The sequence below is a fragment of the Balaenoptera physalus genome, assembly GCF_965194825.1.
Source record: "Balaenoptera physalus genome assembly, chromosome: 6".
Taxonomy (NCBI): domain Eukaryota; kingdom Metazoa; phylum Chordata; class Mammalia; order Artiodactyla; family Balaenopteridae; genus Balaenoptera; species Balaenoptera physalus.
The window spans coordinates 589539-614274 of record NC_138885.1 but is presented as its reverse complement, the minus strand read 5'-3'; the positions used below and the strand labels follow the sequence as shown (position 1 = coordinate 614274).

Here is a 24736-nt window from a genome sequence, read left to right as displayed (position 1 = left end):
TTTTTAAAGGGAACGCTATTTATTTATTTATTTATTTATGGCTGTGTTGGGTCTTCGTTTCTGTGCGAGGGCTTTCTCTAGTTGCAGCAAGCGGGGGCCACTCTTCATTGCGGTGCGTGGGCCTCTCACTATCGCGGCCTCTCCCGTTGCGGAGCACGAGCTCCAGATGCGCAGTCTCAGTAGTTGTGGCTCATGGGCCTAATTGCTCCGCGGCATGTGGGATCTTCCCAGGCCAGGGCTCGAACCCGTGTCCCTTGCATTGGCAGGCGGATACTTAACCACTGTGCCACCAGGGAAGCCCAACAGGTTCTTTTATAAAAGAATATGAAAGCACTTACATGAAAACAAATTTCAGATGGACTAAAGAAGTAAAAGAAATGAGTACTAGAAAAAAACAAATAATATATTAGGGTGAAATTCCACAAAAAATTTCTTGAAGGATTAATAGGCAGTTTAATAAAGAACTATCACAAATTGTTAAGATAAACAACCCAGAAGAGAAAGAACAGACAAGATATGAAGAAACAAGGTCTCAAAGTTGACATGCAATAAAAATATTCATTACAAAGATGTTCAACCTCACCAGTAACCAAGCAAATCCAAATTAAAAAAATAAGATACTGTCTGTCATTTAAATGACCCTAGATACCCAGTGCTGAAAAGGGTATGTGAAAAACAATCACTCTCACACCATGTCCCCCTGCAGGAAGAAGTCAGCACACTACGAGAAATGTTAATGTGCACACCCTTTCACCCAGCAGTCCTACGTCTAGTAGGACAGCCTAAAGAAATGTCCCGTATGTGCTCCAAGTTACGGAAACAAGAATTTTCAGGGCATGATTAAGACAGTTTTAAATACCTCTATCAACATGTAAGTAGTTTAATGATGGTTCATACAATGGCACACGACACAGTTGTTTTTAAAGTACAGTTGACAGAGACACTGACAAAATCTACAAGTGAAAAATGAAATCAGAAGAAGGAGCATAGTTCACTCCACACTGGGGTGGGGTGCACCCATATACATATTCTTACACCTTGTACACACACAAAAGCACGAGAAGGACATGCACACTTAAGCAAGGTTATCTCTGCAGAGAGTCCTGTGGAGGTTCTCAGTTCTTGCATAATACCAACATACGAACACGTCCGAAGTTTAATAAATGTACTGCCGACCCGTTCTCCCACGTCCACCCTCCCCAGCCCCCTCCTTCGAGCCGCGGCAGCGGATTCTGAGCGGCCACCCCGCCGACCCCTGTGAAGGACCCAGCGTTACCGGCCTCGCTCCCCGCCGCCGGGACCCTCGGGCGCCCACCCCCGCGCTCGCCCCGCTCGGGTCAGGCTTCCACTCAGCCCGAGAGCCCGCGGTGCCGCCTTTCCGCCAGCTGGGCCGGCTTTCTGGGTGCCCTCTCCACGCCAGCTCCCCGACCCTCTCCTACTTCGCACGGCCACCTTCAGACGGCTGCTTGGAAATGTCTCTTCCTCAGAAAAGCATCCCGTGCCGCCTGAGTTGGGTCTCCTTGCAGCAGCCCTAGACCGCTCTTTGTAACACTCGAGGGACTGCAATTAAATGCCACGCCGTCTGTCCATTTTACTGGGTGTTTCCCCCACTAAGCCACACACAAGGACAGGGACCCAGTCCGACTCGCTCCCCACGGCGGCCCAGCCAGCACGGCAGTACGCGCATCAGGCGCTGCGTGAACAGCTTGTCCGAAATAATACAACGGGAGTTCGGGGTGGTAGGGTTTTGCCTATTTCTTACACAGGAGTTTTGAATCTACCACGTCTAACTTCTCAGCTGTGAACTAAGGCGGGCTTCCCCTACAACCGGAAACATGCAAACTCAAGTCGTCCGTTTACCACCTAAGTTCACTGAAGTTTTGGTTTTTTAAAATACACACCTAAATCTCAAGTCTGCCGTGATTCGTGCACACTCTGCTACGTGAGCGGTGGCCACAGTCCTCCGTAGGCAACCGCACCCCCCAAGGAAAGACCGCCCGCTGGCAGCCGGCGAGGAGCGCTCCCGGGACGCCTCCCTACGCGCCGGCTCCCGCACGGCTTTCCGGCTCAGCACAAACCCCAGTCGACCAGGGTCAGGCTTACTCACCACCACCAGGGGACTGACACCCTCCCGCCCAGTGATCCCAGCACGGAGAGCGTCTGCAAGGGAGGCCTTCAGCAGACGGGGCAAACAGGTCGTTTTCTAAAGAACGAGGAGAAAACCCTGCCAACCAGCGCCTGTGAAACCATCCACTGTGTCAGTAGGACAGCAACGGAGCGACGGGAAGCCTTCCCCCAATTCTGGAAAAAACACGTAATATCCACTTAAAACGCTGCCAAACGGTCTAAAAGACTCGGGTGTGGTTGCTCTGACGGCAGAACCGTAAGGGCAGGTACCACCGAAGCCGACCCCCCCGGAGCCCGGCGTCCGGCCCGGCCGCGGTGGGGGGGGGGTCCCCGGAGCCCCCCTTCCCCACCCCCACCCCCACCCCCACCCCGGGACACCTGCCGGTCCGCCCCCGGAGCGCCTCAGCCCAGCGCGCTCGCGACCGGCCCGCGGTGCGTCCCCAAGCGGCCACGTCCGCCCGCAGGTGGACACCCGGCCCGGCCCGGGCCGGCCCGGCCTCCCTCCGTCCGCGCCCGGCCCCTCGGCCGCCGCCCGCCCACCCCTCGCGCCGGGCGGCCCGAGGGTCCCGGGCGAGGCCGCAGCCCCGGCGCCGGCGAGGAGGGCGTGAGGAGCCGGGCGGGCGGCGCGCTTACCTGGCGGCGACCACCCGCGGCCACGAGAGGGGAGAGACCCACGCGAGGCGCCAGGGGGCGGCTCAGGGGAGACGCCGAGAAATGGCGGCCAGAGGCGCGCCCACCACACTAATCCCCGCGGACCCCGACCGCCAGCCCGCCCCTTAAAGCCCCTAAGCTCCGCCCCGGGGGCGGGGAACGCCGCTCTTAAATGGGCAACGACACCGCCCCGGAAGTTGCGGGGCGGGGAGATGCTCGGGTTAAAGCGGCTATGCAGACCTGGCCGGAGCTCTGGCGGCTGGTTTAAAGCGGCTCTGCAGCAGCCCGGTCCTCGGGGGGTGCGCGCCCGCCGCTTAACCTGCGGACGGAAGTGACGCTAGGTCATGCTGTCAGTCCTTCAACAAGTTAATTCACGCGGCAAATATTTACTGCCCGGCTGTATTCTAGTGGGGACAGAGACGGTGAACAGATGCATGAAGAACGGTAAGGCAGCGGACGGGAAATAGGAGATTTCTATTTAACGGAGAACGTTGCATCCTTTCTCCGTACAGAGAACTCAGGTCAGTGCCTGTGATGGGCCAGGGTGTGTTCTGGGCAGCGGAGATACGACGGATAAACAGGACACACGAAGAGACCTCATGCGCCTTCCGAGCTGGCAGGAGAGACAGAAAGTAAGTGACATCAGTTAGTAAGATTCAGTACCAACTATCAGTATTCGTGGTTAGAGTTGGGCACTAGGGTTAGGCCCTGCTAAATGACAAAGAGAAAGCTAGAAGGGGGACAGGGACAGAGTGAGGACTGGTGGTCTTACACAGACCCGTAGGGAAGGAGGAAGGTCTCCTTGGAGTGAAGGCCTGAAGGAGGTGAAGGCGCGCCCCTGCTCGGCCCGGCCTGCTCAGGAGAGTGAGGTGCCCGGGGGCGGGGGCAGAGGGAAGGGCCGTGGGGGACCAAGACGACAAGTCAGAGAGGACAGGGCCGAGCTGAAGGGGCTCCGGGGCCCTGGGCAAAGCTCCGAGGGGTTCAGTGGAGGACCTGCTGGCTGAAAGCATAAGGGCCCTTCCTAGGGTTTGGCGCTGCCCCTTTGAACCCGCACCACCCCAAGCCCTATCCGTCGTCTGGGGAGACACAGCTGGGGGCTGCGGTGTTACAGGAGTTGGGGTTGTCCAAAGGCCTTCACTCGTCCGTGTGGCATCTCAGCTGGGGTGGCTCTTAGGAGCAGCTGAGTCCTCTTGGGCGTCTGCAGCAGGGTGGTTGAAGTGGCTGGAGCCCCTCAAAGAGTGAGGACTGAAGCTCCAAGGCCTATAAGGGCAACGCCCAGAAGTCACACGCTGTCATTTATGTTGCGGGTTACTGATTAAAGCGAGTCAGAAGGCCAGACCCGTTTCAAAAGGGACGGAAACAAGATTCCACCTCTATTTTTTTTTTCTTTTAATAGTATTAAAGTAGAGAAGTTTTCTTTCTCTACTTTTTAAAAATAGCTTTATTGAGATGTGATTCCCCCATTTAAAGTGTACACTTCAACGATTTTTGTGTATTTACCAAGTTGTGCAGCCGTCACTACAATCTCATTACAGACATTTTCATCACTTCTTCATGGGAGGAGCAGCACGGAGGTGCAGGGGTGAGAGGAAATGCTGGTGGTCATCTTTGAACTTTAGCTCAATAAAAAAGCAATGACACAGCCATAAAAAAGAATGAAATAATGCCACTTGCAGCAATAGGGATGCCACTAGAGATTATCATACTAAGTGAAGTAAGTCAGAAAGAGACAAATACCATATGATATCACTTATATGTGGAATCTAAAATATGACACAAACGAACTTATCTACGAAGCAGAAACAGACTCACAGACTTGTGGTTGCCTAGGGGGAGGGGGGGTCAGGGAGGGAAGGGCTGGGACTTTGGGATTAGTAGAGGCAAACTGTTATATACAGCATGGATAAACAACAAGGTCCTACTGTATAGCACAGGGAACTATGCTCAACATCCTGTGATAAACCATGATGGAAAAGAATATGAAAAAGAATATATATATGTATAACTGAGTCCCTTTGCTGTACAGCAGAAATTAACACAACATTGTAAATCAACTAGACTTCAGTTAAAAAACAGCAGTGGTGCCAGTGATGCTGACACGGGGGTGGGAAGTGTGGCTCACGTATAGATGGAACTAGAAAGGGCCACAGGGTGACGCTGGGTGATGAGTACGTTAAACTATTCTGTCCATTGTATGTACAGGTTTGAATTTTTTCCATAGTAAAGAGTTAAAAAAAAAAAAACAAAACCAACTCTCTGGGCCATGTACCCCGTGGAAACCCTTCATGTCTCCCCGGGGTTAGGTTACCCTGTTTGAGAACTGTCTGGTCTTGAGTGTCACCCGCCCAGTCTGTCAGGGCTGAGAGCTGTATTGTACTTTTCCTGTCTACTGACCAGCAATGGAAGCACTTTCTCTCAATGCTTATAAACCAGCTTCATTGTCCTAAATTGTTGCCTAGCACACCAGTTTAGAGGAACGGTTCTCTGCTCCATCCTTTTTTCTACCTCGGTCAAGGGTAGGGTGGGGTGAGAGAAATAGGTTGAGAAATATGGTTATAGGCTGAAGGAAATTTGAAGTCTTGGAGGATGCAAGCTAAGGGCCTCAGCCATAGGAGGCTGTTTGTGCTCTAATCATGAAAGATTATTCCTCCTAACAATTCATCCTCTCCCCCAGGCATAGACACCCTCTGCAACATTCTTGTTTTGTGGTGAATTAGCCCTCTAACTGCCATCCACCAGAGACAGAAGGCTCTCTCCTTGGACACAGCTGAAATAAGTTATAATGCACTTGGCTGCAAGTAATAGAGAATACAATTAACTGTAGCTTAAAAAAATAAGTAGACTATTTTTCTTACATAAGTAATCTAGAGATTGGTTCAACTCAACAGTCCAATAGGATCCTAAACTGTTACTCTTTCTGTTCTGTCATCCTCAGTATGTTGACTCTGGTTTTTATGCTTCTAGCCTACTGGCCACAAGAGGGCTGCAGTATCATCAGCTCCCCTATCTGAGTTTCAGAAATGAAAGAGAAAGGGGAAAAGATCTTCTCTTCCTGAAGCTTTTTTTTTTTTTTGGCTGTGCTGCGAGGCTTGCAGGATCTTAGTTCCCTGACCAGGGATCAAACCCAGGCCACGGCAGTGAAAGCACCGAGTCGTAACCACTGGACCCCCAGGGAATCCCCAGCGAAGCCTTGTCTTTAATTCAGGGAAGGAAGTCCCACCACGCCCTGTCTCATTGGTGAGAATGGGATTACCTGCCCACACTGGCCATAGGGAGAGAGAATACCATAACTGGTTTAGACCAATTATAATTCACACTTGGGGTTTGGGGAAGGGCCTGCTCCCTCTGAGATTAAGGGCTCACCATTAACTTCTTGAGCAAATCCAAGTTCTATTAGCAGGAAGGAGGGGGTGTTGTTAGGAAGAATGGCTGTGGGTAAGGTATCGAAAGTGCCTACTAGACTAACCCACTTTTGGTAGAACAGTCCTGGCCATGGAAAGATTTTCCTCTATTGAACTAACATCCTCACCCTAGATTTCCACTCCTATTTTAGGTCCTGGTTTGCTCTCTCTGGAGTCACAGAAAGGGGTAGATCCAGGTTTTGTTAGTTCTGAAAATCATATAATACAGTTGGTGGGGGGAGGGGAGGCTTAAGTGAAATAAGACAAATTTAAAGATTGAAAGTGAGTGAGATACAGGGTCTTGGAAGGGGCCCATACAAGTCAGGAGCCCTAAAGCTTAAACCTGATTATCTTCACGGTAAATCTACCTTTGCCCACAAGAAAAAACATGGCCCCTCTTTCACACCACAGCCCTTTATTTTTTTTAAATTAATTAATTAATTAATTAAAAGATTTTTTTTGGCTGTGTTGGGTCTTGGTTGCTGTGCGTGGGCTTTCTCTAGTTGTGGCAAGCGGGGGCTACTCTCTGTTGCGGAGCATGGGCTCTAGGTGCGCGGACTCAGTAGTTGTGGCTTGCGGGCTCAGTAGTTGTGGCTCACGGGCTGTAGAGCACAGGCTCAGTAGTTGTGGCGCACGGGCTTAGTTGCTCCGCGGCACGTGGGATCTTCCCTGACCAGGTCTCAAACCCGTGTCCCCTACACTGGCAGGTGGATTCTTAACCACTGCGCCAACCAGGAAAGTCCCCACACCACAGCCCTTTAAATAATTGAGGACATTGGTCCCAAGTCTGCAAAACCCTCTCCCCTTGATTTCCAAGCTCCTTACTTTCTCAGTCAGCTTGTCTGAACTGGTCCACACGGGTGGGGCCGTTCATGCTGAGGCATTCTGAGCTGAGTGAAGCAGAGAGAATTCCAGTATGAGAGTCAGTCCTCCTGGAGGCTGAAGGGGCCCTGCCTTCCACAAGCCTCCACTGAGAAGACCCTTGGTGATTAGTAGAACATTGCAGAAGTGATGGTGTGTGACTTCCATCGTAAGTGACAGTGCCGTTTCTGCCTTGCCCTCTTAGATTGCTCACTCTGGGGGACAGCAGCCACCATGTCACGAAGACACTCGAGGAGCCCTGCGTAGCCAGCTGGATGGAGAGGACCCGAGGCCTCCCACCAGCAGCCAGCACCCACTTGCCAGTTGTGTAGGTGAGTCATGTTGCACCGGATCCTCCAAGCCCTTTAAGCCTTCATATGACAAAGTCCCCACCAATGTGCAACTGTGGCTGAGTCAGAACCACCTATCTCCTGTCCCACAGAAGCTGTGAGCAATAATAAATATTTGTTGTTATTTTAAGCCACACACACAAAAAGAAAAAAGAAAAAAATTAAAAAAAAAAAAAGAAAAGACCCTTGAGAGAGCGGGAATCAGGAACAGCTTGTTTTCCAGACACTGGATCAGGAGAGCACTGACTAGTCAAAAATGCACACAATTAAAAAAAAAAAAAAAATCAGGAAGCACCACTAAGACAGAGTTTGATTAGCATACTGCAGAGTCTAGACTTCAGTTCAGAAGCTAAAAGATCCAAAATAACTTTAAGTCTGTAAAATGAGGATGATACCACCTTCCTAAGAGGGTAGTTAGGAAACTTACATAAAATAAGTTAACTGAAAATGTTTTCGGAAGCACACAACACTACATATAATGTAAAAGTTATAGACCAAGGAACAAAGATACCCGCGCTGCCAGTGGGCGATGGGGGCTCCTGGAACAGGGCGGTGGCCTGGGCCTGGTTGCACGTGCTCGGGTGGCTCCCTTTACCCAACTACATCTTTCCTGAGCCAGAATCTCATGTCTGAAAGTTCACCCTTTCTCTCCTTGCAAGTATTCCTGGCATGTGTAAGAGCTTAAACTAATTCACACTGATGTATTAACCACTAGACTAATTGAAGGACACCTTAAAAGAATGGGGGAGAGCTGGGGTAGAGGTGTGCAGAGAAGGGAGATGCAAGATAAACTGGAGAAACTGGAGACAAGTCACTCCCTTCTCCAGAGCACAAAGTCAGGCTTTTCCCTACTTCTGGAGATTCAGGACAATAGACCTAAGCATTCATGTTCCATGAATCCATATTTCATGTATCATTTTGTTCAGAATTATCTGGAACAGAGCCCTGCTGATCTGGTGGCAGACACGCGTTCTTTATTCTGCCAGGGAAAAAAGAATTTCAGGAAACCCTGGATGGCTCCAGGCAAGTTCCTGCCATTGAGTAACAGAGAGGCGGAAGTGAAAACATTCTCCCATCTGGTTTGCCCAACAGTGAAACCACGAGGGACTGAGAGACTTAAGGGAAAAAGAGGGGAGGAGCCACGGCTCGGCGCCCAGACGTTAGGTGCACGTGAGTCACCTGGGGATCTTGTTGCAAGGTTAAGTCTGGGGTGGGGCCTGAGAGTCGTTCGTGGCCCTTACATGACTGCCCCACACCTGTGACTGTTGTGTGATTCCAGGACCCACCAAGCTATCAGGAGACCACACAGTAGAAAGACCAGTGGTGACTACCTGCCATGAATTCACTTGACAAGCATCCATCTTTCCTGGCATTAGTTTTCTCGTCTATAAAATGAGGTAATTTGGGACTTTCCTGGTGGTCCAGTGGTAAAGAATCCACCTTCCAATGCAGGGGACGTGGGCTTGATTCCCTGGTCAGGGAACTAGGATCCCACACGCCACGGGGCAACTAAGCCTGTGCGCCACAACTACTGAGCTCGTGCGCCTCAACTAGAGAGCCTGCGTGCCACAACTAGAGAGAGAAGAACTGCCACACCACAACTGGAGAGAAGCCTGTGCCGCAACGAAAGTCCCGCGTGCCTTAACAAAGATCCCGCGTGCTGCAACTAAGACCCAACGCAGCCAAAAATAAATAATAAATAAATCTTAAAAAAATTAAAATCAAATGGGGTAATTAGAACAGATGCTTCCTGAGATCTCTTCCAGATCTTAAAACCTGTGATTCTACACCTATTTCAATACATAAGAGGATTTCATTTAATTTTACATAAACCAAATACACAAAAAAATTTGAATTTAGTTTTGTTAAAAATAAACCAAACCTCAAATGTCCTTTAAAGAGAGAATCATCACATTTTAAATGCCTATTTTCCAAAAATTGATTTAGAAATATGAGGTCAAAGTTATGGCAATGATTTTTCAAACATATAAACTGGTACTGTTCTTTTAAAAATAATTTCTCTCAAAGAATATTAACTTTGGCTGTAGAGTCAGACACCTCCTAGACACACTAGCTACTTAACTTCCAAAGAATAAACTGAGTTTTAACTCCTCATCTGTAAAATGGAGACACAGTTGTGAGGGTCAAACGCAGTGGTGGGCAATTGCAGTTCAGGGGCTTTGTACCTCATTCCTGGTGCTGATAATGCCTGAGAAAGCAGTGGGAGGTGAAGCTGTGAGTTTAGGTGGAAACTACTTCACAGGCTTCTGGATCTTCGCAGTGGTAGCAAATCTTTGTCCTCAGAGGGTGGATCTGGTTCCTGGCAACAGCCAGAAGTCAATCAGAACACAGTCGGGTGAATGTGTTGGAAGACCAGGAGTCTGAAGGCAAGGGGTTAAGTGCAGTCCATGAAAACGGCAGAGTAGGGACCTTGGAAAATCCAGAAAAGCAACCAAAAAACCTGGTCAGAATTAACTTTTTTTCAAACTCTGGATAGCAAGCAAAGGCTTGCAACAATCCAGAGGTGTTTATTCAAGGAAAATAGCTAAATGCTGGTAAGAGCAATGAGTTTTGCGGCATTTTAATGGGCCTGGGTCTCAGCTCGCTCTCCCCAGTTCCTCTGCAGCCTTGAAACCAGCAGCCAAAGGGCCACCTGAGGGAGCAGAACAGCCAGAACTTCCAAGCCCATCCCAGAGAACTGTTACTTTCTTTGACCTAACTCAGAGCTCAAAATGAAAAGTTGGGGAGTCAGATGTGCAGAGGGGCTCTGGAAAGCTCTGACACATTTCTGGGACTCTCGAAGGCCGCTCGTGTGCACGGGGCTATGTGCGTGCCCGGCTCTAAGAATACGTTTGTTTGAGCTCAATTATAATCCCTTAGTCTGTTGCAAAAAACAGACCCCAAGTATATCGATTTTTTTCTGTTAGTCTCTCATAATTGTCTTGTTCATACCAATTTTCAGACTTCGAGAAAGTATTAATGACACCCGTATAAAGCTTTTGGAAAAACGCTACCCTTTTTCTTTTCACATGCACATTTCATTGGCTTATGTAACATATAATTAATTAAATGATATAATGAAGATAAGTAAATTTGCATATGTAGGTTAGCAAATAAACACAGCTGGTTTTAGTAAGCTTACAAGGTACTTGGTGGAACTAGCAGAACCCTGGCATAATTAAGAGCGGTCAGTGGTGGCAAGCGGGGGGGCAAGGGCAGAAAGCAGAGTGCCAGTATACTGAGTAGGTTATTTGGATGGTGGTTAAGAAAGCTTCAGTCACAAATACAATGTTAATAGGAATTAGAGTAAAGCTTTTGCAAGTATGCTCCAAATTCAGAAGTCTTAAAGGTGCAGATTGATACATTTGTTTTATAAAAGTATTAAAAATATCATCATACCCCCCAGTCCCAAATAAGAATAGTCAAAAGACAAAGAACACCATATGAAACAGGTTTTGCAACACGTTTGACTGTCAAATGACTAATTTCCAACATCTCATATAAATAAAACATTAAACAACCTGATGTAAAAGTGAGCAAAGGCTATCGATATGGAATTTAGAGAACAAGAAATATAAGAGATCAATAAAGATATGAAAATCTATCCAACCTCTTTATAAATAAAATGTATGTCAAAATATTTCTTTCATGAGATGAGCAAATAAATGAAGTTTGATATCAGTCCTAATCAGAATGTGGGGAAACAGACATTCTTATATGTTTGGTGGAAGCATAAAGTGATATAATCTTCTCTGAGAGCAACTATTCACATTTAAAAATGCAGGTGCCCAATGCTTAGCAATCCTCCTGCTAGAAACTGACCCTGTGTGTAGACTTGCAGTGATTAGTGCAAATATTTGCACGAGGATGCTGACTGCAGCGTTGTTTCTAGAGTGTAAACTGGAAACAAATGTCCATCAAGAAGTTACATTACGGCATATCCACCCGTATGATGGAGGTCAGCGCTGTGAGTCAAAAGAATGAGGTAGATCTGAGTGTGTTGGTATGCATATACTTCCAAGATGAAAAAGCAAGCTGCAGAATATATTGTACAATCCCTTTGGCCTTAACAAAACGTGTATGTACACGCAAGTGCTTGTGCAATATTTTCCCCTAGAAGACACGAAATTTAAGGTTGCCATTGGTTTGAGGGGTACTATTCTTAGGGGCGGGGCATGGGAAAGAGGCTTTCACAACTCCTCCTGAGTCTTCCTTATACTGTTCGTAGTATCACGTACATAAGAAAAGAGGCATGGCATTTACTTTTGCCTTCTTATTTCTAGATACAAAATTAAATATTATTTTCTCCAAGAAATTTTCTTACAGATGACAAACGGCATACCTAACTGCTCTTGGGGAAGGTATAAGGCAAGTGGGCTTCAGACACATGAAGAGAGGTCCTTTACTTTGACTGACAAGGTCTCAGGGTAGGAATACCGGAGTAGAGAGGCTGGGGCTGAGAGAAGAGGAATCCAGCGGAGGCCACAGTGAAGGAGGAGCTTCTCACCAGACATTCTTTAATCTTCTAAATCCCTTTTAGTTCCTGACTGACCCACCCACCCCCAAACACAGCCACTGTGTGAGTAATTCTAGAAATAAATTTTGCATTTGGCATTCTCCTAGTCTCTTATAATCACCCACTAATGAAAAAAACTAACCATTGTTTGAAAAGCCCAACAACAAAAACTCCCATAAAATAATCTTCAAAACTCCTATACTTAAATTACTAAAGCACATCTTTATTTTGCAGTTGAACAATTTAAAGTCACAGCTAGAGTTTTTTCACGTTTGAACCTGAACAACTAGTTCTCAATCAAAATGAATTATGGCCAACAAAATATGTATAATAATAGCATTTCACATAACATAAACTGCTCTTAGGGTTAAAACAGTTTTAATGCAAATCAACATTTTTATCCTGTTTGCTGTTAGTATTCATAGTTTTTTTTACATGAAACTCATTGCAGGAATTCTAATTTTTCACTGAAATTAAGACAAATCCACAAAGCCTTTCAAGCACACAGTAAGCTGCAGTGACAAATGCATAGTGATGATTTCAAATTATCCAGTGTTGACCAAATTCAAGCTTAAACATTTTAAGTGAACCCTAAGCTTCTTTGTCTCCTAACTATGGGAAACCATATGGAAAGAGATATTTTTGTGAAACAGGGAAAGAGAATTTAAAAAATTAAGGGGCTAATTCCATTTAGTTCAGTACAATCAAACGTGAAATGGCAGCAAATATGTAAAATCATAATTTAATTAGGAAATAAACTAGACTTTTAACTAAATGACTTTTTGCCCTTCATATTTACATATAGCACCTGTTACAAGAAAAAAAAATTCCCAAATTAAAACAGCCTCTACATAGAAATATTTTTAAAACTACTACTTAAAAATATCCTTGATGAGTGTATAGTAAACTATCTGTCCTAAAATCGAGCCTACACTGTAGAAAATAAAGACTAGCGTTTCTTATTTGAAAAGGTTACCGTATGGATTGTAACTGCAGCTCCCCGGTGCTGCAGGAACGCCGGCTGGACAGCTTTTATTTGCCTAAAAGCAGAAATATTCTAATGACAGAAAACGAAAACAGCTTCATGTAAACTTTTAGTCTCTTAAATCCTGCCCCTCGACATGTATACGAAGTGTCAGGACTTTGCCCCCTTCAACTTACTGGTGGTGAAGCACTGACTTAACGCCTAATACAACTCAAAACCAAACAGATGGGTTTCCAGGTGTTCAAGTAACGTACAGAAACGCAAAGCAGAATGATTATAGTGAACCCAACTTGGCTGAAGCTAGCGGAGAGGACTCAGAGTCCAGCAAGAGCCTTTATTGTGCTAAATAAACTACAGAAAAGCGGCAAAGCCAAAATCACACAAGTTACCTTTTAAGTATCAAATGATCAAGAGATCATGGTAAAGCATTTAAACTTGGGTCCGATCCAATGAGCTCTACATGCTAATCCATTGTATTTTTCCATATTTACAAAACTCCTGGGATAAATTTTACCTTTAAATGTATAAATTAAGTCAGTAGTAAGCATGAAATAAAGTGCTGTTTGAAATTCAAGAAATCAATTTCAGCATTGAAATCTGACCTACTCTACAGAACACAAGAAAGCACGAATAATCTTGTCAACTAACTGAAGGGTGGGAAAAGATGAGTGCCAGAGACTCCCAGAATTGGGCTGAAATTTTCCTGCTCAGGAAGGCAAAAAAATGGAACACTACAATTCAGGAGTAGAAACGAAAAAGCTTCTTTCAATAAAAGGTAAAACGGGTTCAAGTGTCACTACAGTGAAACCACAAATCAGCACCTCTTTCAGTCTAAGATTGTAAGTAGGGCTGAGTCTCCTTGATGGCTTCATGGTGGTAACTTCATGTAGCAATGTGACATTTTAGTTAAGATTATCAGAAGTAGTATTTGCTAAATTTTGGAAACTCTCAGGGTTGAGGGGGCCTGATATTAATCCTTCAACAACTGTAACAAAAGTCAATGAAGGAACAGATTACCTTACTTCACAAAGACTCTACCGTAAAGGGAGATTAATAATTTTTTTTTAAGTTGGAGGGATGGAAGTAGGAGTCAACATAACAAAGGCCCCACTGAGCCAAGCTTAGTGAGTGATGAATAATAAATATTACCTTTCAAAGAAATTGTTGAACAAATTATGCCTGTTGGTTTAAAATGTAGGGCTTTTTCTGTCTTCTGTTCAGCTAAATTAATAAACCCTTAACCATATAAGACACCACTGCTACACGTCAGAGTTGGGCTCAGTGGTCTTACCTGTCCAAGATACTGAGAACAGAAAGCAAACTATTTACTTGTCAGGGCCTCTGCACATATTTACTGTGGTGACACTTAGGCACGGTTTTCTGGCTTCACCAAAGTCACACGCTCAGACTGCTGTCCTCATTTGTGGCTGGCACAGTGACAAAGCCTGAGAACTTTCCTTCACGGTAAACGCATGGAGCCGAACGCTTACCCTCAAACACATGTACCCCTACACACTCCAGAAGTCTAAAATTCAATTATTTTACACTTAAAAACAGTATGCACACATTTTTTTTGAAAATTTCTCTTCTAAAGTTAACACAAAGCAAAGTGAAAAAGAAGGTATTTGAAATATTGAAATATACTTCAATAATGATTGCTCTTATTTATAAAGAAAATTACATTTTTCTTCTAAAATTGCATTTTGTATAATGAAGTGGAAAACACTCTTCCTTTCCTTTTCAATCCCTTGCTAACTTTTTTTTTAAACAAAGAGTATCCTTAGAATCAAGTCTTAATTCTAATAACATTTGAAAGATACATTCATTTCTTTACAGCATGAAAGACATACAAATATCATTTTTTCCTTTTTAAACAATGAAGCAAAAGAAGTTAACATTTTCAGTCTTTTGTCCATAGAAAAATATTTTCTATATCATTTATACAACAATAGGTAGGAAAATTCTACAGTGTTTAACTGAAACTTCTACGAGCATTTACAAGGCTTTCAAACATTTTCATTCCTGCATTGGAAATTTTAAAAGGTTTCAGGAAGCTAAACATTAGAACCTCCTCCTAAAATTGTAGTCTTTAACTTGCAATATTGCTAATACCTTTCACTTTGTAAGTTAAAAAAAAAATTGGTTTACTTATTTATGCGCTGAACCCTACCTAGTCAATGTTGATGGATGGTACCCCGGTGGATTCCACCTCTGGCTGCCCATTTAGCTTGGATTACTACAATAAAGGTAACAATGACTAGGAAGCTTTAGAAATCAACAGTAAACTGCAGTAGAAAAACATACAAATAAGTAGCAGCAAATTTAGATATGGAAACAGAAATAACTATTTGGTGTCTACCCACAACAATTTCACCCAGATTATAAAAATAAAATGTCTAATTTCTCACTGAAATAGGGCTTGTTTTTGATAAGACGTTTGTTTCAACAAATATTTACCTTAATGTAAGTGACTTAAATGCAAATTCACCTAAACTACAAAATAATTACTACAAAATAAAAGAGGTGTAAACATATCCCACATTATTGTGGCATAAATAATTTTTATGAATTCAAAACTACTTTGGCAATCTTACCATCAGAATACCTTTAAATATTCAAAACACGGATATTAAATAGAACATTGTTAAAAATTCTTGTTTCCTTCTCCCTTCCCGATAAGATTATAAAACAAGTAATGCTTTAATTCTACTGCACGTTCACATTATGAACATAAATTATTTAATTATAAGTGGACATACATTCTAAATCTTAGTTCTATGTTTTAAGTGCTTTTAAAAATTAGACCTCTAATTTGCATTTCAGAATGTTTTCACACTGCATGTGTATCAGCCTAAATACTTGACAGAAGCTACTGTTTATCAGGGAAGCATGACAAGCAGAGTTGGGGCCCTAATTAGGATTGCTTTTTAAAGCCTACTTGTTCTCTAAATTAAATGACATCTTCTAAGGTCATCAAGTTATTAAGTAAAAACACTGCCTGAGTATAACTCTTGAACTGAAACAGACTAAACTTCACAAGAATTTATGATATTCACATACGTTGCCTATAAGAATAGAAGGTGAGACTGGATAAAATCTTTCAAGTTTCTTTCAGCGCTCAGGTTGTAGTACTTGTGGTGTAGACGGGAGGCCTTTGTTCCAATACCTGGTCAGACCTGGTCAGACCTGCCAACAGATTATACACAACTCTACAGGTACCACAGTCCTTTACCCCTGTTTGTTAGTATTAGCCTTTGTGAAACAACACATGCCATCATCACACAAAAGCATCTCTACGTGCATATGTTAGCACTTGAAACCTTCAAGCACCTGTCTTAATGGCTTAACATAGCTTACACACTTGAAGTCAGTTTTTAATCTGTAAATTTTCTCTTTACTCTTAACCAACATGGTCAACGCCCCCCACTTGTGCTGGGCAGGCCGCACAAAGGAAAGGGTTGCTTATGCTATTTACTCTGCCTTGGTTTTGGATGTATGCACTGGTTTAACAAATACTACCAGGTATGCCTCTTGTGAATGCGGTCTATTCCAAAATATTCCTCAACCTATGTACACAGTGCTGACACAAACCAGATGTTCAGTATAAGACCTAAAATGAACCTGGTAAAACCATCCTAAATCAGAGAGGAAAGGTTTTTACAAACATTTCTTAGCATTTACAAAAGCCCCTTGATTCACCAATACCTATTTCCAGTTGTGAGAATAACAGTCAGCACTGATTTCTTGAGTGTGTGTGTGTGTGTGTGTTGCAGGAGGGTGGGGGCGGGGGGGGGGAGAACTGGCTGCTGGAGGGGGAGGGTAGTTTAGATACAAGAAATCTGGCACTTTGTTACACACTATTACATTGATATGAGTGGAATCTAGAACTACTTGGTGTATGAAAGCTGGGATTATTCCTAGAACCCTATTTAGATTGATGAACAGATTAAAAACATTCTCAGGCAGGGACTTCCCTGGCCGTCCAGTGGTTAGGACTCAGCGCTTCCACTGCAGGGGGCGAGGGTTTGATCCTTTGTCGGGAAACTAAGATCCCACAAGCCTGTCATTAATGATTTAAAAAGGCAGAAGTGTTCACTGCCAACAAATTATTAGAGCTACTCTCAGAAGTGTAAACAGAGCCCTAAATCAAAGAACATGCCAACCATGACATTTATCTGTTTATGTCTATATAACTTTTATCTTTTTATCTATGGTTGTCATATTCTGTCCATATAGTTAGGATAGGTTTTCTTTTTAATTCAGGTGAAAAACTACTGCCAAAACCGTTATTAATTCTTAGATCCCTGACATTTTATTCTTTCACTTTTCAACTTACCATGATGTCGTACAGCAGCCTGAATCACATCTATCTGCTGGCAACGAGCGGAATGTTCAAGAAAGACTGTATGGAGTTATTTACTATCTTACACTGTCTTGACTGTGAAATTCAGAAATAGATATAAGAATTTCTCTTTGACATAAAGGTCATGCTTACTTTTCTCTTTAAAAAAAAGGTAAAATATTTTAATACAATAATGTATTTGGTATCTTGGCTATTAATGTTTAGGACTTAACTTCCTAAAATTTACTATTATGGATTTTGAATATTTGAAATAACATCATTTAGATTATACTGAAGATTTAAAAATGTACATTCTCCCGCTCATACTAAATGACATTCCAAAATATCTACCATTCAACTGTAAATTTTATCAAGACTATACACAAATATTCAGAAACCACTAGAGCAAGTGAATCTATTTTAACCATAATCCATAGAAAGTAATTGTGTAATATAACATTTCAATAGCTGAGAAAATTTCCACTTATATTAAAATTGGGCAATTTCAAAGTTCTATCTCTCTGAGGACTTAAAAATTAAAAAACCTGAAGAGGAGAATATACACATCCTTAAAGGGAAGCAGGTCCTTCATCAGGCTGGACAATCAAAACTCTCCATATTAACATGCTTATAACTTAATAAGTATATATAAACTGGAGCAATTTAATTGTACACAAAAATGACAAGAAGGCCCTCCTTTCAGCTATTGAGGGATTACAATTAGAAACACTCAATGACGTTTCATCCCTCGTTTGTGGTCTCCCAACCAACAGACCAGTGTGAACAAAGCTTGGTAAGAACTGAAATGAATGCTGATCATTTACTTAGTGATAGAAACAAGTCACAATTAGCTGCTCTAACTTTAGTTTAGAGTATCCATATGTTTAACTTTAATGTGTATAGTAGATGCTATTTCTAAAGTTAGGGATAAAATAAATAAGAAATTTGAAGAATAAAGCATCTTTTAACTTCAGCTGCTGAACTGTAACCCCTGTCCCTCAGGAAAGGAATGTGCAGGTTTTGAATAATTCCATAGCAGCAGAGCGTTCACTCAGTAGAACACAAATTATCTTGGCTTCTTGTGGCAAAATACAGGAATTGAGTAAGAAATAGAATTTCATTACTCTTCTTTGACTGCATAACTCTCAATACGAGAAGCTATTTTAAAAAATGTGAACTGATTCAAAATGCATAAAACTGTAAATGTACAATATACATACATACCTCCTAGTGGGGTCAAAGGAGTGCCTTTTCATTAGACATACAAAGACGTCTCAAGGCACTTGAGGGGTTAAGACACAATGCATGCATTCCTTTACATCAAGTATGTGAAATCACATGATTTGGAATAAGCCAACCTTATGATAAATATAAGTTACATTATTAAATTCAAGAAAATTTGTAGATTCTTATTATACTTTCTATAAGATGCTGGTAAATGGACAATGTGCAGCATTTCCTGGGAGAAGCAAATTCCCCCTTTCTTCTTCCAAACAGCAGGTCTCTATGGGGGGAGTGTGGGGAGAGGTGTGCTGCATCCACAGGCAGTGTACTGGCTAATACTGAGAACGATATTGCTAACATTTAAAAAGTAACATCTGGTAGCCAGTATAGTAAGAACACGAATCACGGGGAAACACCAGAGCTGACTCCTGATGTTGACTTCTTTTTGCTTTCAAGATACAGGTGTACAACACAGACGATGAGAAGTCTGAGCCTTGTTTGTGGCAATTCTACCAGAAGGGGACTGCATGGCACCACCACAAGATTCCGTACATTACCCTGAACATACTCAGTTATTCGCTATTTGTTCGGAGCAAAGCGTGAAAGAGTCTTCAAACACATGAATTCCAGATTTTGAGAGAGTGACTCTTTTTTGAAACATAAAGTGCAACAGTGCTGAAGTTTTCAGTTTTTGTTAGTTCTTCATTTTTTTTTTTTTTTTGTCTGTTTAGATGCCATTTCCTGCAAGCAGTATTATGGCACAGTGAATATAATGGAAAGCAGTTTTCCAACACATATCCCAGACCTTTGCTTTCTTATTTATTTGATGATGTCGTTAAAGGTTTAACAAATCCTTCTTCATAAACTTTCAAAATAGCTTCACATACAAATCTGTATTGACTCTGAAAAATAAAATATAAAAAAATAGAATTGATCAGAAAAACTAGAAAACAAAGATAGACAAACATCTCACTTGGCTTGCTTATACAAGAAATACAAAGTAAAATTGCACAGATACCATTTTTCACCAAGAGACTGGCAAAAAAAGTTTGACAGCATATTTTGCTGGCAAAACTCACTCATACGTTGCTAGTAGGAATGTTAAATACTACAATCCCTATGCACGGACAATTGGCATCACCTAACAAAATTACATTAATTTACCTATTGACCCAGCAATCCCACTTCTAGGAATCTATCTAGAAGGTAAACTTGAAAAAGAAATTAAAATATTTATTCAGAAATGAGGCTATTCACTGTGGAATTACTTATAATGACAAAAAAGCAGAAACAATTCAGATCGTCCTCAGTAAGGGACTGGGTGAGCGATCCGGTACATCCTCAAAGTGCGGTGCTATGAAACGGGGGGAAAAGGAAAAGAAGTCTACAGACTGCTACAGGCTGGTTCCAGGATATTTTGTTACGTAAAAAAAGCAAGGCAGAGAAAAGTGCATACAATATATTATCTTTATAAGAGAAGGGGGGGGGAATACAAATATGTACTATCTCAAAATGTATGTTAAGAAAAAAGCAAGGGAAGGATAAATCATAAAAAAATGGTTTCCTATAAGGAAAGGAGTGAACAGGGTGAAGGAGAGAGATAGAGAATATACTTCCTTCTTTTATAGATTTTACTTTGGAACCATGTAAAGATACTCCATAATTAAAACATTAATTTTAAAAGCCTCTATAAATTGAAAATATAAAACATATCAATGTATGTATCTAGTTGATGGCATAACCACATACAGAGGAGCTATTTCAAAGGACTTTGAAACAGTAATTTAACTATGTATCTCTGTAGAATATATATCCCAAAGCAAAAAGAACTGAAAATTCTTTTTGGTAACGATACTGTTGGTAGTGTTAGTTTTGTTATTCTGAGACGGCTGTTGGGTAATGTGGAATAAAACAAATGAGGACTTGTGATATGCTAAGTCTTTCATTTCTGGTATTGTAGAGAACCAGCATTCTTGTTAGAGAAGAAAAGGGACAAAGATATAAGCAGAAAATGGTAAGTGAAAACACTGCGGTCTGAGTCTGTATTGGAAGCCCTGAAACAGAGCAGGGCCCTATGGTCTATGCCCCCCATGTCCTCAGCCTGCCTTTTGTCTGTGGAAAAATTTCAGCCAAAGAGTAAGTTTAATCAGAGAAATGAGAAAATGCAGAAACAAAGGAAAACAGTCAAAGGCGACTGAATAATAATATAGTCATTAAGCAGAGTCAAGGATCCCGCGAGCTGCCTTATAGATACTGAAACCCCCACCAGGTGGAAGGAGTGAACTACGCGATGACCAGGCTGTAGCCATGACCTAAGCTGCCACAATTCCAAGAACTGGCCCCAAGGAAATGGGAACAAACCAACCCTGGAGAGGCCAATGAACCAACTCATTATATTGAAAACTTATAAGTAAAGGGAAAGCATCAAGTGTTTATCTTGTCTTTCCTATACAGACTGTACCACTGGTTAACCAAACAGCAGATGAGAAGTTTCTCTTTAAAGAAGTATTCCAACTAATAAATAAAAAAGGAATGATAGAATATCGTCATTTTGCAAGCCCAATGAATTAATGGTGCAGACGTTGATCACCCAAGGCTGCTAACATCACAAAAAGGAAGACACAGACATCATGTACCCCCTGAAGGAAGCTGCTGCAACCTACAGATCCATTTACCAGTTCTGGAAAAGACAGAGAACACCATCTTGGGAACACAATCAGCAAAATCCAGACTATGGGAGAGCGAGTAGCACAAACCACCTGTTCTGTTCATCGAATAAATTGCAAGAAGAAAGAAGAGAGACATAGGAGGAAGACACAGATTAAAAGAGGTTTAGGAGACACACAGACCAATCAAAATGTGTGGGCCATATTCGAATCCTGACGTTACACAAACTGTGAGAACAGAAACAAAAACTCATTACGTATGATATGATCCAGCAATCTGACTTGCGGATATGTATCTGAAAAGATTGAAAGCACTGTCTAAAAGAGGTATTTATACATCCATGTTCACAGCAACATTATTCAACAATAACCTAAATGTGGGAATAAACCCAATGTCCATCAATAGATGAAAGGATAAGCAAAATGTGGTATATACACACAAGGAAGTATTTTTTTCAGCCTTAAAAAGAAAGGAAATTCTGACATATTCTACAACATGGGTGACTCTTGAGGACATTATGCTCAGTGAAATAAGACAGTCACAAAACACAAAAACTGTGTGATTCCACTTTTATGATGTATCTGGAGCAGTCAAATTCACAGCAACAGAAAATAGAATGGTGGGTGCTGGGGGCTGGGGGAGAGAAAAATGGATTTAATGGCTATAGAGTTTTAGTTTTGCAAGATGAAAAAGTTCTACAGATTGGTTATACAACAGTGTGAATATACTTAATACTACTGAACTGTACACTTAAAAACGGTCAAGATGGTAAATTTTACATTTTGTATTTTACTACAATTAAAAGTAAAAAATCTATTATGTGTGGATATAGATATAGAAACCTCAAGAAAATACTAGCAAATCAAATCAAGCAACATATAAAAAGAATTAAACACCATGTCTAAGTAAGAGTTATCTCAGGAATGCAAGGTTAGTTTAACACCCCAAAATCAATCAATCTAATACATTATGTTAATACAATAAAAGACACAAACTACATGATCATCTCAGTAGATACAGAAAAAGCACTTGACAAAACTGAACACCCTTTCATCATGAGAACACTCAACAAACTAGTAAGGGAGGGAACTTTCTCAACTTGATAAAAGGCATTAATGAAAAATCCATGCTAACCTTATTAGTACTTAGTGGTGAAAAACAGAAAACTGTCCCTTAAGACCAGGAACAAGACAAGGATGTCTGGTTTCACCATTTCTTTTTAACACTATACTGGAGATTCTGGCCAGGGCCAGAAAAGGTGAAAAGAAAACCAAGGCATCTATACTGGAAAGGAAGAAGTAAACTATCTCTATTTGCAAATGACATGATCTATATATAAAGAATCCTAAGGAATCTACTTTCATGCATACAGAAAATTATTAGAGTTAATAAATGACTTTAGCAAGATTGCAGGATACATGGTCAATATGCAAAATCAGTTTTATTTCTATATCCAAGCAACGAATAGTCCTAAAATGTAATCAAGAAAACAAGTCCACTTACAATAGGACCAAAAAGACTAAAAAAAACTTAAGAATACATTTAACAAAAGAATGCTAAGACTGTGCAATACAAAACACTGTTGAAAGAAATTAATGAAGACATAAATAAATGGAAAGACATTTTGTGTTCATGCTTTTGAAGACGGAATATCATTAAGATGGCAACACTCCCCAAAATGATCTATAGATTTAATGCAATCCCTGTCTTGCTTTTTTTGCAGAGAGGACAAACTGATCCTAAAATTCATATGGAAATGCAAGGGACTCAGAGTAGCCAAAACAATCTTGAAAAAGAAGAACAGAGTTGCAAGATACAGATTTCCTGACTTCAAATTTTATTACAAATTTATAGTAATCAATACAGTGTGGTATAAGAACAGACATATAAATCAATGGAATACAACTGAAAGTCCAGAAATAAACCTTTACATTTGCGGTCAAGGGACCCAGAGACAATTCATGGGGAAAGAACAGTCTTTTCAACAAATGGGGCTGAGACAACTGGAGATACACATGCAGAAGAATGAAGGTAGACTCCTACCTCCCACCACGTGCAGATATGAACTCAAAATGGATCTGACATTTAAATGTGACAGCTAAACTATAAAACTCTTGGAAGGAAAAACAGGAATAAATCTTTGTGACCTTAAGTTAGGCAATGATTTCTTAGCTATGACACCAAAAGTGTATGTGATTAAAAACAAAACAAACAAAACTGGATGTAATCAAAATTAAAAACTTTTGTGCTTCAAATGACGTAATCAAGAAAGTGAAAGAATAGCATAAATGAAAACATTTGCAAACCATAGAACTATAAGAGACTTGTTTTTAGAAAATATAAAGAACTCTTACAATTCAACAATAAAACGAAAAAACAAATTGAAAAACAGGCAAAAGATCTGGACAGTTCTCGAAAGAAGGTATACAAATAAATGGCCACATGAAAAGATGCTTGATATCATTAGTTATTATGGAAATGCAAATCAAAACCACAAGATACCACTTTATATACCACAAGATACCACTTTATATTCATTAGGAAGGCTAAAATAAAAGAAAGATAATGACAAGTGATGAGAATGATGTGGAGAAAATGGAACCCTCACACACTGCCAGGGGACTGCAAAATGGCACAGCTGCTTAGGAAAACAGTCTGATGGTTCCTCAAAAGACAAAAAAACAGAGTTACCATATGACCCAGCAATTCCACTCCTGGGTATATACCCAAGAGAAATGAAAACATTTCCAAACAAAAACATATACACAAATGCTTATGGCATTATTATTCATAAGAGTCAAAAAGTGGAAACAATCTAAATTTCCATCAACAGATGAATGTGTATCTATTCAATGAATAAGGAATGAAGTACTGATATATGCTACAGAATGTATATACCTTTTAATATTATGCTAATTAAAAGAAGCCAATTATTTATGAAAGATCAAATTATATGATTCCATTCACATGAAAGGTCAGAATAGGCAAACCTACAGAGACAGAAAGTAGATTAATGGTTGCCTATGGCTAGGTTGGGGGAAGCTTGGGGAAGGTAACAGGGAAAAATGGGTACAGGGTGTTTTCTTTGGGGTGATGAAAATGTGCTAAAATTAGATAGCAATGATGGTTGCCAAACTCCGTGATATAAAAGAAAACAGTGAAATGTACGCTTGTTAAAAAGGGTGAATTTTATGGCATGTGAATTATATAAAGCTGTTCTAAAGTTTAAAAAGACATGATTTATATGAGACAACTGGAAATTTGAATACTGGCTATTGCTAATATTAGGGAATTATTGTTAATTATACTTTGGTGTGATAACGGTCTTGTGGTTTTGTTCAGAAGAAAAAAACACTCCTTATCTTTTAGAGAGGCACACTAAAATATGTATGGACAAAACAATACGATGTGTAGGGTTTGCTTCAAATATGGGGAGAACAGGTGGCAGTATGAAGGAAATGCCACGGCCAGTGTTGAGGCTGAGTATGCAACACAGTGTTCATTATATTGTCTGCTTTTGTGTATGTTTGAAATTTTCCATAATTAAAAGCTAAAAAAATGACAGGCACTTATCACACAGGTCAGTTCACTTCAGTAACCTTAACGCCACCA

At 41.5% G+C, this 24736-nt stretch overlaps 3 protein-coding genes across 12 annotated transcripts in view; 1 reads left to right on the top strand and 2 right to left on the bottom strand.

Moving 5' to 3' along the window:
- EPB41L5 (erythrocyte membrane protein band 4.1 like 5) overlaps positions 1 to 2913 on the bottom strand; it is a 135108-nt gene extending 132195 nt beyond the window's left edge. For 2 of the 5 annotated variants that reach the window (XM_082464736.1, XM_082464738.1), the window contains exon 1: positions 2761 to 2913. The gene's annotated coding sequence lies outside the window, so the exon portion shown is untranslated. Of the gene's footprint in view, positions 1 to 1901; positions 2020 to 2760 lie in introns of those variants that run through there. The other 3 variants (XM_082464739.1, XM_082464740.1, XM_082464737.1) reach the window with 2 other exon arrangements.
- Positions 2914 to 3005: 92 nt separating this feature from the next.
- The window catches only part of LOC309662282 (uncharacterized protein), a 226470-nt gene continuing 204739 nt past the window's right edge, over positions 3006 to 24736 (top strand). Inside the window, exons 1-5 of one of the 3 annotated variants that reach the window (XR_014264612.1) lie at positions 3113 to 3410; positions 7246 to 7372; positions 8483 to 8560; positions 8670 to 8787; positions 18920 to 20471. Coding sequence is in view for 1 of the 3 variants with exons in the window: in XM_082464754.1 (XP_082320880.1) it covers positions 3378 to 3410; positions 7246 to 7372; positions 8483 to 8560; positions 8670 to 8740 (309 nt within the window). In the remaining 2 variants the exon portion in view is untranslated. Of the gene's footprint in view, positions 3411 to 7245; positions 7373 to 8482; positions 8561 to 8669; positions 8788 to 17242; positions 20472 to 24736 lie in introns of all 3 variants that reach the window. The other 2 variants (XM_082464754.1, XR_014264611.1) reach the window with 2 other exon arrangements.
- PTPN4 (protein tyrosine phosphatase non-receptor type 4) overlaps positions 19223 to 24736 on the bottom strand; it is a 174994-nt gene continuing 169480 nt past the window's right edge. For all 4 annotated transcript variants that reach the window (XM_082464732.1, XM_082464734.1, XM_082464735.1 and 1 more), the window contains one exon: positions 19223 to 19359. In XM_082464732.1, coding sequence (XP_082320858.1) covers positions 19273 to 19359 — 87 coding nt within the window. In that variant the 3' untranslated portion in view covers positions 19223 to 19272. The remainder of the gene's footprint in view (positions 19360 to 24736) is intronic.